The 19,650-nt window shown below is 37.6% G+C and overlaps 1 protein-coding gene across 5 annotated transcripts in view; it reads right to left on the bottom strand.

Moving 5' to 3' along the window:
• The window catches only part of ptprz1a (protein tyrosine phosphatase receptor type Z1a), a 48,830-nt gene extending 34,299 nt beyond the window's left edge, over positions 1-14,531 (bottom strand). For 2 of the 5 annotated variants that reach the window (XM_039657741.2, XM_039657743.2), the window contains exons 1-2: positions 14,433-14,531; positions 13,749-14,030 (exon numbers count right to left, since the gene is read on the bottom strand). In XM_039657741.2, coding sequence (XP_039513675.2) covers positions 13,749-13,812 — 64 coding nt within the window. In that variant the 5' untranslated portion in view covers positions 13,813-14,030; positions 14,433-14,531. The remainder of the gene's footprint in view (positions 1-13,748; positions 14,031-14,432) is intronic. The other 3 variants (XM_039657742.2, XM_039657744.2, XM_039657746.2) reach the window with 2 other exon arrangements.
• Between the last annotated feature and the right edge of the window lie 5,119 nt (positions 14,532-19,650).

Genomic DNA, 19,650 nt, shown 5'->3' with positions numbered 1-19,650 from the left:
AGACAGTTTGTGCACCTGTTAGGCCATACAAACGCCTACACACTTTTACAGTGTATCAGAGCGTCATGTCTAGTCATACATGCTAATTATAGCTCGCAAAGGGTTTAGGTTTTCTGAGCTAATTTAACACGCTCTGGGAATACCGATAACAATGAAGCGTATCTTTTTTTTTTTTAACTTAGTTTAGTCTTAGAAAAATTACCATGGTGACCATGGGTTTTGCCAAAATACAAGTTGCTAGAGTTATTCTAAAAATAAGTACTTTAGCATACCTTTAATAAAAAAAGAAGCTTATTTTGGAAATTATATAGATGTGTCAAAGGGATAGTTGACCCAAAAATGAAAATTCTGTCATCTTTTAATTGCCCTCAAGTTGTTCCAAACCTGTATGAGTTTCTTTCTTCTGTTGAACACAAAATCTTATAATTTGAAGAATTATAGGTAACCAGACAGTTGAAGGTAGCCATTGACTACTATGGAAGGTCAACTGTTTGGCTACCGACATTCTTCAAAATATCTTCTATTGTGTTCAACAGAAGAAAGAAACTTTGAACAACATGAAGGTGAGTAAATGAAAATTGAAAAAGAAAAGTGGGAGAACTATCCCTGTACAGAAACATATGAAAGTGTATTCCCTTTTATATAATTAAGTGTAAAATATATATATATATATATATATATATATTTTCATGATTTGTAATCACATTTTGTCTTTTGTCAAATCAACTTAGATAATTTATGTAGTTCAGATAACATAATATTTTGAGTTTCTAGTGATTGAATTAATCTCCTTCATTTTATTAACTCAATTTTTCCATTTCATTGAACTTAAAATTTTAAGGCAACCATGTTACTTATTTTTTTAAGTTAAACCAACAATATTTTTTACAGTGATGGAGAACAACATAACAACATATTAAAGTTGAAGTTATTCAAATGCACATCAAAAAACAGAATAACAAATATAAAGTTTGGAATGAATATGATCAATAAGTTATAACAACATATGTTTTTACCTGGTTTTAACTCATCAAAATAAGTTAAGCAATTTTAAGTACATTAAACGGACTAAAAAAATAATGTGTATGACTTAAAATGAAATTAAAATGACTTAAATATCCAAGTGTATTGAACTTAAAAATTTAAGGCAACGACTTTTTTAAAGTGTAGAAAAGGTGACAGACATTATCATTACATTTGTCTAAAGATATTTAATTGGGGCAAATTGTAAAACATTAATTATTAAGAGCAGGATCACAATGAACATTATAACAGATACAACACTGTAACAAGAGTGTGTATTTGGCCCAGTAACTGCCAGGAGCCATTCTGAAACCTGAGCCACATTGGAAACCACACAGGTGAGAATAACAAAAGAAAATAAATTATGAAAAAGGACTGAAGTCAGCAGAGGCGGCCATTCACTCGCTCCCTCTTCGTTGAACGGCATTCGTCTCCTTTCTAATGGTCTGCCCCATTTACTGTATCAATACAAACACAACAATGAGATCAGTGGCTGAGCCGTGAGAGCCACAGAGAGACTGCAGGTTCACACACTGTAAGGCCTTTCTGCCTGTGTGATTGCTTTTGTCTGAAAAGACCCATATTCCCTTTCACCCAATCAACAGCTCTCATGTGAGCCAAGAGCTTTACACATCGGCTTGATTTCCTGGTACATGGTGTAACAGAGAGTGATTGAGATGTAACAGAAGTTCATCAGCAGTGATAGTACACACACAAAAAAAATTCTGTCAGCTGTATGACTTTCTTTTTTGTGTAAAATATTCAACAACAAAAAAAATTTAATTCTCTGTATTTTCTCGCCCATGCAATGAAAGTCAAAATGCATGTTCTGCCCCAACGTTATTCCAAATTTCTTCTTTTGTGTCTAGCAGATTTACCAACATGTGAATGAAAGGTGAATACATGGAGAAAAAAAAGGGGGAAAGTATCTCAGCTCAATAATTTTAGCTTATTCTGACAAATACTAAAGATCAAGAATCTGAAAAAAAGGATATGAAAGGACCGACATGAAGACTTTTAAGAGGAACAGCAAGCAAGACAAGACAGAGAGGTATCAAGACGGCAATATAAGGAAGGTGACCCTTTGTTCCTCACCTCTCTAATGCATTAGAAACAAGAAAACACAATCACCCCTGTGCCAAGGAGGACACTTCAAACCTCAGCTGTCATTAGTAAAATTAAAGGTGTACAGCCTCACAGTAATCCAAGACAGTCATCTCAAAAGATGAGACAGGAGAAAGCAGCACTCAGGTTCAAACCCTGTCAAAATGAGGTGAGAACAAGGATTCAAAGACCAAGAGGTGAGGTGAACTCTGTTTTTGAAGTAGGAAGACAGAATCGAAATAGAAAATAAAAATAAAGAGTAATATACTAAATCTGCCAACAATTCAACAACAATCCAAATGCACATAAACACACAGAATATACAACATGCACAGAAATAGCCATAAGTGTGTGTGTATTATGTAAGCTCATTTAAAAACTTGACAACTAATTAGTGAAAACAAAGAAAAATGCCACCCGACATTCCAAACGTTTTATATTAAATATCTAATGAAATCTGATGTTTCCAGGCTTTTAGTCTGTGGCAATTAGCTTTAAGTTCATCAACACGCTAGCCGCTAGCGTATCACTACAGTTACAGTTAGTCAAATAATCTTTTCAGCAACACAGCAAGTAGTCTACCAAAGAGTTGGCTAAATTGGGAAAAGCATACTCAAGCCAAAACTCATCAAATTAAACATTCCTCTTTCTTTCCTGTATTCTTTGTTTAGCATAGGACTAACTTAAGCCGTTGCCACTATGCTAAGCTATTAGCCTGCTAAACAAGGTATCATACTACATTTTTGATAGACTATGCTAAACGCTAATAGCCATTTAACAGAAAACACTTATTTATGAATGGCATGCAGCCATTTAGACTGCTAATTATGAATGGAAATGCAGAAAATAATCTATATATAGAAGATTACTGAGTCATGAAGACATGACGCATTTTTGTAGGCCAAAACGTGGAAACAAGTTAGCATTTTAGCACTTCTTGTTAATGGGATAATGATTAAATGACTTAAATAAGACTGGGGTTTCACGTTTTATTCTATGACAAAATACATCAGTATTACCCCACTCATGATTTTTAAGCTGTTATTTGTCTTCAAAAAGGCAGTGGGACTACAGAGGCTGTCGGGGACATTAAACACCATCACACCGAAAAGATAAGCTTAGTCTGCTTTTGTAGCCACATTATGCATATAATTCTAACTATTCTAACTCAAAATGTCTTATGTAAAGATCATAAAATTTTACTGATAACAGCTTATTTTCACAATAATCCAAAAGCCCATGTAAAAAATCCTATTGTGTTTTTGTCAAGGGAACCAGTTTGATCCCAGACAGCAACATTGTGTTGGCCCAAATCCAGGCCACATCTGGTACATACGGATTCCACGCGTACCAGATGTGGGCTGGATCTGAGCCGATACTATGTTGCTGTCTGTGATGCTAACTTCCAATTTGGCCTACAAATTTACGTCATCCCTGCACCACTCTATTCTGCATTATACAGTGCAGAAATCAATGGCAATAACACAGCCAGCAAGCAATCACTGAGTCAATATGGTGTTGCCAGAGTGAGCAGATGAAGGTGTGTGAGTGTGTGACATGTTGCTTCTGAAGTGTGGGCGGGTAGAGGATGCGCTTTTAATTGACTGTAATCTCGCTCCAGTGCATTCCGGCATCAACCCTACTGTGTTACCCGATAAGACTGATGGAGTCTGGCTTCATCAAGGACAGGACATTGTTTGTAAGTGTGATTTCCCATCATCCTGTCCACTAGCATTACAGCTACACTTTTTAGCACTGATAAAAGCCAAGAACAACACTCAAAAACATATATTTAGGCTAAATTTAAGATTTCATTGCATATACTGTAACATTTCCATCCATTTGGATTGCACAGTTTTAACTTAAACTGATAAAATAAATATGATGTATATTTCATATATCAGTCAGCCATAAATGAAACAGGTAAGATTTCTGTATTACTAGTTTTAAATACACAATAGCATTTAGGTTTATATATTTATTATCAATAAAACCAATTTCTTTCAATCTCATACTGAAAGTTTGTTCCACACCATTTTTCAACCATGTTCAAACTTTTTAACTGAATAAATTTAATTGTTTTCACATGAGCAGATTTAAGCTGATTTAAGCGATTTGCAATTTATTAGTCTTTTAATGTTAAAACTGTGTAATCCAAATTTATTTAAATTTTATATCAATCTTAAAGGAGTTCACCCAAAATAGAATTTATCCCATAATTTACTCTCAAGCCATGTTAGGTGTTCTTTGAATCCAGTCTGAATGATCGGTTCATAAATCCGAAACTCCATAAAAAATTTGTTCATTTTTTTTACAGGTTTGAAACAATATGACGGTGAGTAAATAATGACAAATTCTCTTTAAAAGAACTGTAACAACTCGGTTATCTTGGCCAAAGAGCTGTATTAGCCAATCAGCATGCGGGAAACGTTTTCTTACTACTCTGGGAAAACAAACGGACCTTGTGGGCCAACTTACACCCAAAACCATGAACACAGTTTCAGACCAGTTTCTTTCACAATGAGTCACTGACCTTAAGAGTTTATTTATGTTTGTCTTCTTTTGAGTGAACTTAAGCTCTTTCGTGTGACTATAAAAATGTCCTGAGCCAAAATGATGAAGTAAAGTTTGCCATTCAATTCACAGCATGGCTGCCTCCAAAGCAAAGCAGCAGTAAACATTTACAGTTGGATTGGCTGTGTTTTAAATATGGGGTACGTCAGAGCCTTATGTTTATAGGGAAAAAGTGCTTTGATGGAGTGAAAAGGGGACACAATCTCACAGTCATAAAAGACGTATAGACAAACCTTAATGGCAAAAGAAAGAAACCAATCGAGTGTGAGAGAGTCCAGAGTAAAACTGAAATGAAAATGAAAACAAATGAGGATGGCTGCAATGCTCTATAAGTCATCTTTGCCAATTCAACCACATGGGAAAGAATAAGATTAAGATCTCTCTAATAAATTATTTTTTTAACATGTAAACAAGCAACTAGTTAGTAGTGAGAATTGGACCCTAAACTATATATACTGTATATGGTATATCCAATTAGTGATATTAAATGTCTTGAATGTTATTGGAAGCTAATTGACTCAAGTTGTGTTTCAAAGATTCTGTCGAGAAACTGTCAGTAAAATACATCTAAGCAAGAACAACATCCTGAGAAATGATCAACACAGATGAACATCTTGTATACAGAGCCAGTCTCTCGATGAAGAAAGAGCGTTCTACATCTGAGACGAATCATTTGTACCAGATTTCACATGCTCAGAGGATTCCTTCAGAACATAAGGTGTCTCTGATTTGGCACAAGAAAAAAAATTAACTTAATCTAGAGCCCACCAGCATTCAGGAAGAGCCAAAAATAGAAACATATTAGACTTCTACCAGATTATAAAAGTTTTAGCCTTTTGTCACACTTCTGAATGTCAAAAATTTCCATACAAGCATTTCCGATTAACCAATGAATCAATGATAATGTTGAATACCACAAAAATGTATTTCCAGTTGTCCTTACAATGAATGCTTACAATGGAATGGGGACAATCTATAAATGTTAAAGCACACCGTTTTAATAGTACTGCCACATGACATGAACAATGTTTTATCATGATTTTCTTTTGTGTAAAACTATATCAACTTTTTTTTTGTTGCATTACCTAAAGCCCTTATAAAATGATGGAAAAAAATCCAAAAATACACAAGTTTTAATTAATTATTTAATTAATTAATGTGTTTCAATAAAATAAGCTATTTTTTATCTTACAATTCTGACTTTTTCCTGGCAATTGTGAGTTTATATATTGCCATTCTGACTTTGTATCTAAACTCGTAACTGCGAGAAAAGTTAAAAAGTCAGTGTGATATGAAAAATTGCTTATTATTCACAATTACCTTCTTTATTTTATTATTCTGAGGCAGAAACAAGCTTCCATACATCTGAACCTGAACAGACCAATCAATTAATTTTTTTTATATGTATTTTTTCGGAATAATAAGGATAGGCTATGTACTCGAGTCTGGTCTCGAACTTGAGACCCGGTCTCGAGATCAATTTCTGCTCTCTCGGTCTTGACTATATTTGAGAACCAACGGACTCGGCCTCGACTCGGACTCGACCATTCAAAGACTCGTCTTGACTCTGACTCAACTGTATTTGAAAACCAACGGACTCGGTCTCGACTCGGACACGACCCTTCAAAGACTCGGCCTTGACTCTGACTCGACTGTATTTGAAAACCAACGGAATCTGTCTCGACTCGGACTCGACCCTTCAAAGACTCGGTCTTGAGTCTGACTTGACTGTATTTGAAAACCAACGAACTCGGTCTCAACTCGAACTCGACTGTGTTTGAAAACCAACGGACTCTGTCTCGACTCGGACACGACCCTTCAAAGACTCGGTCTTGACTCGGACTTGACTATAATTTGAGAACTAACGGACTCGGCCTTGACACGGACTCGACCCTTCAAAGACATGTATTGATTCTGACTCGACTGTATTTGAAAACCAACGGACTCGGTCTCGACTCGGACTCGACCCTTCAAAGACTCGGTCTTGACTCGGACTCAACTGTTTTTGAAAATCAATGGACTCGGTCTCGACTCGGACTCGACCCTTCAAAGACTCGGTCTTGACTCAGACTCAGCATAGGCGGTCTCGTCCCCATCACTACTATTAAGCATTGTTGTCATCAGTGACCCTATCAAAACAGACCTGCAACCCATTTTTGTGTCATGAATATAAAACATTTCACAAATCAAAGAGCTCCAAATTCTCTTTGAGTCTGTATAAGAGTAGGCTATCTAATTTGGAAAGTCAGAGAACAGTTTAATATGATGAATCTTAGCTAATTGGCTGGAGCAAAGGGAGTTCTGAGAAGTGTGAGAGACTCTGATGGGTCTTCTCTCATTCAAAGCCATGATTACACACTCAACCAAGTGGAAATTCATAAGCCTTACTACAGGTTAAATGAAAAAGGAGGGAGATATTTGTAATTGTTCTTTCACCTGCATCAGACCACAGCGGTTTTCCCCAGGACATATGGTTCAGGCAGGGTGAACTGGATTAACGAGTAACAGACCTAATTAAGAGACTCAGAAAATCTCCTATTATTTCTTTTATGGCCTGGAGGACCCATGCGAATAGCTATTTTGAGTGGTATCCTAATTGAAAAGGGCATGGATTCTCAAATGGGGGAAGACTGAGAGTATCCTGAGGACTGTCAACCGTTTGAAGTGCTGAAGTGTCCTTGAGTGACACTCAAGCATTTCAAAACATTTTATAAAATCCATCTCAATCCTATAATCATCACCTAGCTATTGGGATGTGTACGCATTTTGTTAAAATGTAAGATTTGGTAAATGTTTGGACCTGTTATTATCTTTTAAAAACACATCCAAATGCCGAGTGAACTTAGAAAATTATCAATTTATTATTTGTAAATACAATAGTATATTTTGTATCAATATTACTGGGCGTGAAACTTTATTGTGCATGAAAGTAATAGATTTTTTTTAAGTATTAATGTACAGGAAATCGTTTTTCACATATATATTATTAAAAATTATTATTTTTATGGCTACTTTATGCTGTTTGAACAGGTTTGGGGCAACATAAAATGAGTAAATGATAATAATTTACATTTTGGGGCTAATTATTGCTTTTAAACTATCCAAAATATCGTCATAAGTGGAAAGTAACTCATTGCTATCAAATACCCTTGTAAATCTTATAAGAGCCTTGATTGTGAGATAAGCTCTTGCCCTGGTCTTTGTCCCATTTCAGTCCCATCTGTGGAAGATCAGCAAACCACCCACAGCTCATCCACCAGCTGTCTCCTTCTTACCCAGATGTGGATCTGTGTCATCCTTCGTTGTTTATGTGATCAGAACAGTGATCAAAACTAGCCTGCTAGTATCGAAGTCAAGATGTCCGTTGAGTATCCAACAGTGAATGTCTTGTGAGCAAATCAGTTTGCAATTAAGAGCTGTCCCTTTTGTCTGAGCAGATTGCCTCATGGGAAACACTCTGACAGGTGATCGAAGTTCAAGTGATCCTTCCAAATCCGGTACCCCTCACTCTCATACTTTGTTGTTTCAATATAGACAAAAATCTGGAACAAAGCGCCAATTCTTTAATTACAAGAGGTCATTTTAATATGAGTGTAAAAGACTATAGCTGGATGGATGGATGGATGGATGGATGGACAGATAGACAGATAGAAGGACGGACAGACAGACAGAAGGATGGATAGACAGACAGATGGATGGATGGATAGAAACTCCAGAGTGCTTTCATCCTTGTCAGAAGATACACTGTAACCCAAGTCTCTCAGGCCAGTATACGATACAACTTTTTGTAGTCCTATACAGTCTCTATCAATTATTCAACTTCGGCCAGCTCACATTCTATACAAACAGAATTTAAACCACTTTAAGAACAAAAGGGATTTAAGTAGCAAACACAAACTGCTTAGATTGTCTTCTCTTTGGGATCTCACAATGACCTCAGACTTTAGTCACACAGTGTCAGAGACCAACAGACTATATCATAGTGTCCAAACTTTACTTAGATTTGTATTCAGCATCCTCTCCCAGGGCCTTTGAATGAGAGCAGAGAATCTAGACCACACACCTCTAGCCTGGAAAAGAACAGGAAGGGATCTCAAAGCATCTTAAGCTAACACTCAACAGACCTGCTCTTGTTTTCTCCAATGGCAGACGGGAGTAGCTCTTTCAGTAGCATGACAGCAAACCCTGGTCTGCTGTCATTAATTAAGTGGCAAGTCAGGGATACTGACCCAACCGGCAGAGAGCCATAGGGGCCCCGGCAGACCCTGTCTATCTACACGCACCGAGATGAAGATGTTGAGATTCCAGAGGGGCATGAAGAAAGAGACAGACCTTCAATGGACAGAGAGAACAAGGAAAATCTGAAGAGATGAGATAGCATACGAAAGACTGAAGTTAAATTTGAGTTCCACATTTTATGAAGACTAGCATTGTGATATTAGGGTGTTCTGGGTGGTTGACAAGGCATTGATATAAGGTTGCTATGGTGTTAAAAAGAAGTCTAAGGCTTTGCTAGGTGGTTGCCGAGTAGTTGTTAGCCATTGCTAGGGTATTCTGAATAGTTGTTAGCTTGATGCTATATGTAGTTGCTAAGTAGGTGTATTCTGGAGGGTTGCTGATTTGACCATTAAACTGTGACGCATTTACAAATATCTAATTAAGGATGCAATGATATTAAAATGTAGACTCATGAGCATATAAATCCACCCCTATACTTTTAGGGCCCCGCCCCGTTTCAGCATGGCACTCGTTGTGTTCTGTCTTGCGGTTTGTATTTCCACCACATGAAGGTAAGATCTTACAGATTTATGAAAACACATTCCAAAGCTAATGATAATTTTCATTAACTCTACAATAGGTAAATCCACTTCAATAGCTAATAACAGTGATAATAGAAATAGAAATAGAAATATACAGTGCTACCGCAAAAAACAGAAGTTCAAAGACAAAACTCTAAAGATAGCACGTAAGGTCTATTCAATGAAAAACTTCCACTATACAGACAAAAGGAGTTAATACATCCCTTGAAATATCATCTTTTGATTTCCACTGAAGAAAGAAAGTCATACAGGTTTGGTGAGTCAGACATGAAGGGGAGTAAATGAATTTATCCCTTTAATACACCCAGCCAGCAGCGCTCCACATAGGTGTTCGCAATAAAAGAGCACAAACAGGAAAGCTTCTGACACTCTCAGTTCAAGTTCAGCCCTCTCTCCCACACATACACAAAAGTACCCCAACTCGCTCATCCATCCTTTGTGACATGAGAGCACCACCATTGGGACAAATCAGGGGCCCTCCTAAATGTCACACTCACATGCCACAACAATAAGACTCCCTCCCAGCCCAGACACCCTACGTTGTTGCATGTCCCACGAGCATCGGCCGCCTCTTGCCAGCCAGGCACAAAACAAATCGAGCAGCTGACAGCATAATTCACTAAGAGAGACTGGCCCAAGGCCATGGGCAGGATGGTGCAGAGATTTGGCTCGCCATCAGAGCCCCCCTTCGCCACTAACCCATCCACCGCCCTGGTCCATTCAGACTTTGGCCCCTCCACTGTCTCTGGAAGGAGAGAAAAGACATGACTCAGAGTCTCAGTGCGTCCCCTCCGCATGCCTGAGTGAATGTGCTTGAGCCTAATACCGAATAATCTGTTCATCAAATGCCCCCGTCGAAGTCGTCGGGGGGAAATCTGCTCCCGTTTTCCCAAGCAGATTCGGACAGGGGGTCTGGATGCCAAGTTGACCCAAGTGCCCACACCAAAGAGCAAAAATGAGAGAAAAACATGGACAAAAAACGGCTAGACACTTTTACAAACGAACACAAAGACTACATCGGTAAAGACAACATCGTCATTCAGAAAAACAACATGATTATGGTGTTATATCGATTTGATAAGTTAATATTGAGTCATGCACATTTTAGACAAAATATGGGTAGTTATTTTGTCTGTTTTTGCTCCATTAATGAACACCGTTTCATATGCTCCTGAATAAATCCGTTTTCTTCAACAAATTGGTTGGCCGAATGATTCAATAACTCATTCATGAAAACGGTGAAGCTACAACTGCTTCAACTCTTCTGGGAAGGCTTTCCACAAGATTTAGGCATGTGTTTATGGGAATTTTTGACCATTCTTCAAGAAGCGCATTTGTGAGACCAGGCAATGATGTTGGACGAGAAGGTCTGGCTCGCAGTCTCCTAATTCATCCCACAGGTGTTCTATCGGGTTGAGGTCAGGACTCTGAGCAAGTGAGTAAAGTTCATCCACACCAAACTCGCTCAGCCATGTCTTTATGGACCTCGCTTTGTGCACTGGTGTGCAGTCAGATTGGAACAGGACGGAGTCATCCCCAAACTGTTCCCACAAATTTGTGAGCATGAAATTGTCCAAAATTTCTTGGTATGATAAAGCATTAAGAGTTCCTTTCACTGGAACGAAGGGGCCAAGCCCAACCCTTGAAAAACAAACCCACACTATAATCCCCCCTCCACCAAAATGTAAACTTGGTACAATGCAGTCAGGCAAGTACCATTCCTGTGGCAACCGCCAAACCCAGACTCATCCATCCGATTGCCAGACAGAGTAACGTGATTTGTCACTCCAGAGAACACGTCTCCACCGCTCTAGAATCCAGTGGTGGCATGCTTTACACCACTGCATCCGACGCTTTGCATTGCACTAAGTGATGCAAGGCTTGGATGCGGCTGCTCGACCATGGAAACCCATTCCATGAAGCTCTCTATGCACTGTTATTGAGCTAATCATAAGGCCACACAAAGTTTGGAGACTACCACTTCAAGGCTGAGTTGCTGTTGTTCCCAGTTGCTTCCACTGTATAATACCACTAACAGTTGACTATGGAATATTTAGTAAGGACATTTCACAAATGCAGAGGTGGCAGCCTATCACGGTGCCACAGTTGAATTCACTGAGCTCTTGAGAGTGACCCATTCTTACACAACTGTTTGTAGAAGCAGCCTGCATGTCTAGCTGCTTGATTTCAATGATTTGAAGGGGTGTCCAAATACTTATGGCAAAATTTTATATATTTTGTTACTTTTTAGCAAACTTGCATTCACCATGGCTCTAACACACACTTTTCACTATCCAATTATCCTGACGTATACAATAAAGTAATTTTCCCCATTCCATCCTTGTTTCACTCTAAGAAAGGAGCATATATTTTAGCACTGAAAAATGACACACTTCACTTTTAAACCGAAAATAGTTGTTCTGCTCGGACACTAATTAGAGCATGTAGTGTCACACACTGCCACACGTCCCTTACAGGTGGACACACATGAGGCATGTGGCAGGGGAGGGTCCGCGTGAATCCCGGACTGACAGCTTTACACTCCGCAACTACCATCTGTCACAAACCCAAGACCCAACAAACAACACAGGGACTTCCTCAGTGGAAAAACAGAGCAGTGCCAAAAAAGTGTAGAAGGGGGAGGGGGGGGGTAGCTATAGTACAGCACTTGAGAAGACAGATGGTGAGGGTGAGAGAGAGAGAGAGAGAGAGAGAGAGAGAGAGAGAGAGAGAGAGAGAGAGAGAGAGAGAGAGAGAGAGAGAGAGAGAGATTCATTCACTAGCTCGCGTCCTGAAGATTCAGCCCTTCCTTTGTGCCACACATTTCATCACAGCATCATTTATAGAGCACCAAACCGAAAAGAAGAAAAGTAGTAAGGGACGAGGAAGCAGCTGAGCCCCCGCTTTTTTTTAGCAGGTACCAGTTGGCTATCCCGGTTCACTAGCTGACTTACAAAAGGGCTTTTTCCAAGTCCTGAGTTAAATGGCTTTGGCCAGCTTTTAGGGGCTTTGTCTCAGACAGCATCCAAAAGATTAATCCAGGCATATCGGTCGCCTCCTTGGCACTTCCAAACAGAAAGCGGACAAAATAATGAGCCAAGAATTGAAGTCTAAGTTTTATAAGCATTTGGCTCTTTCTACTGAACTACATAGGGGCTATTTGTTATTTTTTACAATACTGGCATGCTAACTTTGAGCCAAGTTACATTTCTTCTCATAGGGTACACAAAAAACAGCCACAGGCATACACTAGCTATTTTAATGGTATGGTATTAATATCTCCTTAATGGGGAACTCAATAAATTTTTCTGAGCTCTTATTGGTCTTGACCAATAAAAAGCCCAGTGATTTTGGGCTACACTGACACCTATTGGTCTGGATGAATGAAGTTTAATAATTGCTGACTATTAACACTGAAGGTATTTCTCTTTCATTTTGATCTGTTTTCTCCAGGTCATACCACCCATCCTTACAATTTACATTCTTGAATTCAATCTCAACTAAATTTTGCCTGTTCCTGGTGGTTGCTGAATTGATAAGTTATTATTATTTGTAGTAGCATGGCCAATTGCATAACTATACATACATATACATATATATATATATATATATATATATATATATATTCTCAAATATAAGCCTCTTCCTTTTATTTAGCATTTTTGTTGCCATCTCAATTCTTTGCACTATTTTCTGTCGATTTAAATTCGAATTATTTTTTTTAATTTAAACTTGATTTATTAGTAGCCTAGTTATATTTAATGAGACTAAAAGTAACTATGCATGAACATAACACTATAGAATGTGACTTGTGACTTTGTCATAACGAAAAATATAAAGCAGCAATTAAACTAAAGTCATTACTGGATCAGATTATGAATTTACAGGTTGCATATGTCAACATAGACAACATATTTCATGCTCTCTTGTTCAATATTGACATATAGGCAGCAGAGTAGACACTTAAAATAACGTAAATTGTCATGATATGGCTCAATGTTAGTCAACAAAGTAAACATTTTGGATATAAATCACGCTGAGCTAGAAATAGATCCAGTTTAAAGTTTGAATCTCAAGTTCAATAGAAATGTGCTTGGTGTGCGAGCTTTAGCCCAGCACTTTACACACCTGAACAGCATTCTAATTAGAATATACTATAACCATTTATAAGCCCTGTGACAAAGAAAGCAGATAAAGTAAACCACATTTAGGCTACTCATGCCTTACCTGTGTTACTGAAGAGTGCAATCTGCGCAAGAAAGAGTGCGTATCTCGTCGCGAGCGCTTCCATTATTCTCTGAATGTGGAGAAATATTGTTGAAAAGAGTAAACAAGGTGAAGACGAGCGCGTCGACAGAGGAACTCCTCTCCCGAAGAGCCGGAGGGTATCACATTGGTTGGATAACGGTAGGAGAAGCTCCCTTCAGCGGTCGGATCCACTTCGCTCTCCGCTGCTTGGATGTGCGCGCGTCCGGATGAAACGCATCGCCTGGCTCACCGTGAGTTCGGCTGGATGTGCGCGCGCCGCCCACAGACCACCACACACAAAAAAAAGTTTGTTAACACTTACAGAGACTCTCTCTAACATTTTAAAAAGGTATTCATATAACTATAAATAATACTGAAATCATTTATGTCTTATAAATAAGTCTGGCCACAGACTAATGAATTTAACCATGTAGGCTAGACTATATTTGGATATTTAAAATGATGCATTAGCCTAATACACACTGTAACACATTAAATATTTTCATAAATAATTGTGCCCACAGTTTTATAACATGATCATATCTTTATTGTTTAGTACTTTGATGTTTATTTAAACAATATCACACAAGCAGGTTTGCCGCTGTGGCCTACTAAAAACAAGCAAAGCATAAAATGGAGTGGAGAGGCAGATGTTTCCCCTACCTGATCAAACGGATCACTCTCTTCTCCAGCTCCACTCCGAATCTTCATTTCCACTTTTGGAGTGAGAGGAGAAAAGACGCTCCGAATATAAAAAAAAAACAGCACTTCTGCTCCGCTTTCAGTGAACGCAGAGGGCACAGAAATGTGGAGTAAGGTGACCAGATTTCTTAAATGAAAAGAAACTTTCTTAAACTAAAAATTATTAGTTCAATACTCAATATATTATTGTCCAATGCTATATGAATAAAAAAAATATTGTATAGGGGATCGCATTATGATTTTTATTTATTTATTTTTTGCAAGTAAAATATCTCTGAAGTACATTTACCTTTTTTTAGCACACCAGGGTGACTAGGAGCATGCAATTGTAACTTCTTGTTTCATAAATATAAGGAACTCTTATCACAATGAGTAAAACCAGAGAATATGGTTCTGATGTGCATCAAAAGACTGTTGAGCTTCACAAAATAGAAAGTGGCTGTAAGCAAATTGCTAAAGAATTGAATGTGTCACTGAGCACAGAATGAAGCTTTTGCCATGACTGTCCCAGTCCCTTGACCTGAACCCTACAGAAAACGAGTGGGGTGAACTGAAGAGAAGCACCAACATGAACTTGAGAATCTGAAGGATCTGGAGAGATTCATATGGAGGAATGGTCTCTGATCTCTTGTCAGGTGTTTTCCAAACTCAGGCATTATAGGAGAAGACTCAGAGCTGTTATCTTAGCAAAAGGAGATTGCAAAAAGTATTTCAAAAAAGGGTCCCAATATTTGTGGCCAATGTGTTTTGGAGAAAAACATTTATTTCATAATGTGATTTCTTCGCACTTTCAATTCTTTTACTTCAATGAAAGGTTCGATTTTTGCTACTTCTTTGAATGAAAGATCAAAAGGATAAACAATGCAGATTTATTTTTAACATACATTTTTGATTTCATATTTACCGGGGGTGCCAGTTATTCTGACCACAACTATATATCGATATATATAAATATATATATTAGGGATGCACCGATATGAACATTTTGGTCGATAACGATAACCGATATATTGGCTGATAAATCTAAATCCAAATTTGTTTATATCATTTTTGAGAGCCTGGTTACAAAAAGTCTCACCATTAAAAGCCATGTCCCATGCAAGCACACAATTATGTTCTCATTATAATTGTATGTTAGCCACATAACTTGAGGGAATGAGTATGATTAAGTAAAACAGTAGGTAATGGATCATCAATTACCCTGAAAACAAGATGTTTTATGCATATCCTAAAAAAGACATACCCTTGCACTGCATGTTAACATACTTTCCAATGTAAGGAGATAATGGAAAGTGTGATTATCTGATTTTAAAAAAGGCCTGGTACATATTTGTTTTTAAAGGGGCTATGTGTATGTTTTTGACTTTATAAAATCTTTTAAGATAGTCTTCATTTTTACATTTATGAGCCAACCATAATGTCATAGAAAGAATGACACCTTGACTGTCCACCACGATTGCCTCTTTCAGACTGTAGTCGGGTCCGAATTGGCGTGAAAATTCACAAAATGTGACGTCATGAGCGTTTTCGTCTACTTGGGACGTCAGTATGGCAGCCATTAGTTAGCAGCGACAATCGCTAGCAGTAGTGGTTCAAATGGACTCTGCGGACGGAAAGAAGTGACCAGCTTCCAGCACAATCCAGAGACCCACAGAAACTCCTCGGAAGTAAAAAAAAGAAAAAAAGAAAAAAAAGAAAGAGTTTCTGTTAAATATGTAACTGCTTGATTATATTATGTACTCCCATATCAGCATGTTCTTGGTTCATTTGTTTGAACAAACAGGGTTAGATTTGATTCAAAAGCAAAGAGTCACGTTGACTGGAACTAGGCAAGGTGAGTACAGTACAGACTGTTCGTAACTACACTGATTCTTATTTTCTGTTTTACAGTAACTGTATGATATTTGTTACTCATCTATCATCATGAACCAAAGCACAGATGACATACATGTTCATTTTTTGCATACAGACACTCTTCAGAAGTAGGTTATCTTTAGAAACTTCGATTTAATATTAAGAATTTAATAAGCAGCACAGCTCATTACACTCTAAACAATGCTGGGTTGTTTTAAGCCAAATTTGGGTCAAATATGGACAAACCCAAATGTTGGGTTAAAAATGTGATTAGAAATGTGATTCACTTTAACTGTGAATTTTTTAATTACATTTTTTGTCCATATTTTATCCAAATTTGGGTTGAAACAACCCAGCATTTTTTTTTTTTTTTTTTTTTTTTGAGTGTAGGTAATGAGCTCAGACTGTTTAAACAGACCGATCAAACAAACCATGATTGGCACTGCAAAAAATACATGGCATTGAAAGTAGGCCCATCAGATGATATCATTTTCAGATTTCAGATCTTCTAAGATTATATAGGAACCGGAAGTGCTTTTTTTTTTGCAATATTTTGTGTCTTTTGGTGACTTGCATTCATTTAAAAGGGCATAGGCTATAGTTTTGGTTCAACTCTCAAAACTAGTAATAAACGCCCCATGTTACGCATGCAGAGACCATGTGAATACATTAACATAATTTACCAAGGATTATCTTTAATTTATGCAGAGTCTGTTCTTCAGTTGTAAAACTGCATGTTTCAAGGGGGCCCGCTATAAAACTGCATTTAAATCCATGGAGCTGCCATTGTTTTGTATATGTGTGTATATATTTGTGTATAATAGTTTTTATAAAACCTAAAATTTCATCTTAAATGACCTTTTAATATGAATGTAATCTTAAAATGATTTTGATGTTTGGTGCATTTAAGCTACCAGAAAAGACAAATGTAAAAAAAAAAAAACAAGTAAAAAAAAAACAACTTTTTTGTAAATAATACATAAGTTGTTCAAATTATGCATGCAAAACAGAATTAAAAATGCTGATTACACAGCACAAATGATAAATGCAGTGTTCTGTTTACTTTTTTTGCACGTGAATTGAGAACGGAAATATTTTCTGCAGAACGAAGTGTCCAGTAAATTGCTGTTGGGCAAATATGAATACGTCTAAACATGTCATAATGATTCCAAGAAAACACGATTCCACATTCCGGAGGGTTTAGTGCGCCATAGTGATAAAATTGCAAGCATCCCTGAATGCTAAAAGTGCTGAATTATCCCCTTTGCTGATCTTTGTGAGTTCTACACAGTTCAGCGCATGCATAGGGAGTGCAAGAGATCATTGTGCCTGATTCTAATGACTGCTTCCCTTCTGACCTTGATGATCATTATTGATGTCAACTATGCATCTTTTTTTTAGATTTAACATGCAACAAGTATAACAAATACCTTATTTATTAAAAGATGAGATATAGATCTCATAATTTCAACTTTATATGGGGGCGTTATATCTCACATTTACAACTATTTCAAAAAATAAAACTTCATATTTAGAAGTGTGACCTTATATCTAGTTGCAAATTTGCGACATATCACAATTGCAACTATATCCATCACAGTTATTCTTAATTTGATGCTTTGGTTTAGACTTTTATTATGTTTCTCTTTGTTTCCTGTTTCCTTTGTTCTTGCTCTTTAGTTGTCATGACAATTCATTATTTGATTAATTAGTCCACACCTGTTTGTCTTATTGTGTATTTATGCCTTCAGTTCTGTCAGTTCATTGACTCTCTCAAATTTGGGACTTTATTTATCACAATCACAACTTTATGTCACATGTGTGACTTTCTCAACTGTTTCACAACTGCTTTAAAAAAAGTGACATTTAAAATAATTACTCTATATTTTATAATGTGACTTTATATCTCACATTTGGGAAGTTATATCTCATATTTGAGACTTTATATCTCACATTTGCACCTTTACATCTCAAAGTTTTGACTTTATCTCATCTTTTACCATATCTCAAAACTGACTTTTATTTTTGTACTCTGAGGCTGAATGAGGCTGAATGAACTATGGCTGCAGTAACATATTTTAATGAAAGTCTGGTTTAACTTATTTTCAAACTGTAGGAAACCACAAAACAATTGGGGATCTATTAGATTTTGTGGCCCCTGTTTAAATGAATAAATTAATAAAAATTAGCTAAATGTATAATCTACAGGACTCTAGAATTTCTCTATAAAGCATACAGGTCTAATATATAATGAAATAAAAAAATAAATTCCCTCAGAAATTGATCCAACCACAAATGTTGTGTTGACCTGCCTCTTTTACTCTCCTGGCTGTCAAAAACTAGAGTCAGTCCGAATGTTAATGGAGTAACTTGCCTAATGGCAAGTTCAATCCGGGCAACAGTGTTTTGTCACTGAGCCAAAGTGAGGTTAAATGCTGGGAAAGTTGCTGATTAGGAAGCCCTGTATAGGGGGGATTGTACCGACCTCTTCAAAGGCCACAATGCCTGATATGTTTTGGATGCAGTTTTTAAGCTTTCCGCCAGCACAGACCGTGTTTTCCCGAAGGCCTTCATTGCCGTCCCCCTCAATAATTTGGAAATTGCTTGGGTGCTAATCCAGTACCAATGCTTTCAGAGTTTTGATGCAGCATCAGCATTGGAAATCCCAGAGAGCCATTGTCAGTTTGCAGACCCATGGTTCCCATTCACACTTTATGAAGATTAACTGTCATTGTACAGCTCAGAATGCAACCAGGCCGGTGTGTACGAGTGTAAGCCTTACTTCCCAAACTCATTTTGTCCAGGTCCGCAGTTGTGTCCGCTGCAGCGTGGAGCTCTCTACATACCAGTAGCAGAACAAAACACTCCTTCACAGTCTCGAACAGAGGCTTTAAATCAAAGTACTTCCAAATGACATCAGATTCCTGGAGCCCTGTGAGAGAAAAGAGGAGAGAGAGCAGTGAGTGCCTTTTATCTGAGCTTCAGTGGCGCAGCCAAACCCAGACTCGCGTCTCAACCTCCCGATGGGACACAGTTGACACATACTCACTCGCACACAAACTTTGGATCTCAGCAATATGGGGACAAAAGAAAGGCGACTCGAGACATAGACACTTTGACTCCATTCCTACCTCGCTTTTATTTGTCTCGTTCTGTCACTGCTTTATATGTGTCACTCGCACGCCCGCTCTGTGTTTCTTTTGCTTGCTCTTTACTATTACTGCTTTACTTTTACTGTTCATCAGAACACATTACACTCTTAGAAAAAAAGGGTTCATTGGGGTTCTACATATGAAGCAAAGGGTCCTTTACGCAACTCCAAAGA

Source organism: Pimephales promelas, chromosome 25 (genome assembly GCF_988280905.1).
Source record: "Pimephales promelas chromosome 25, fPimPro1.hap1.1, whole genome shotgun sequence".
Taxonomy (NCBI): domain Eukaryota; kingdom Metazoa; phylum Chordata; class Actinopteri; order Cypriniformes; family Leuciscidae; genus Pimephales; species Pimephales promelas.
Note: the sequence above shows the minus strand (reverse complement) of the source record. Positions and strands in the feature narration are given on the sequence as shown.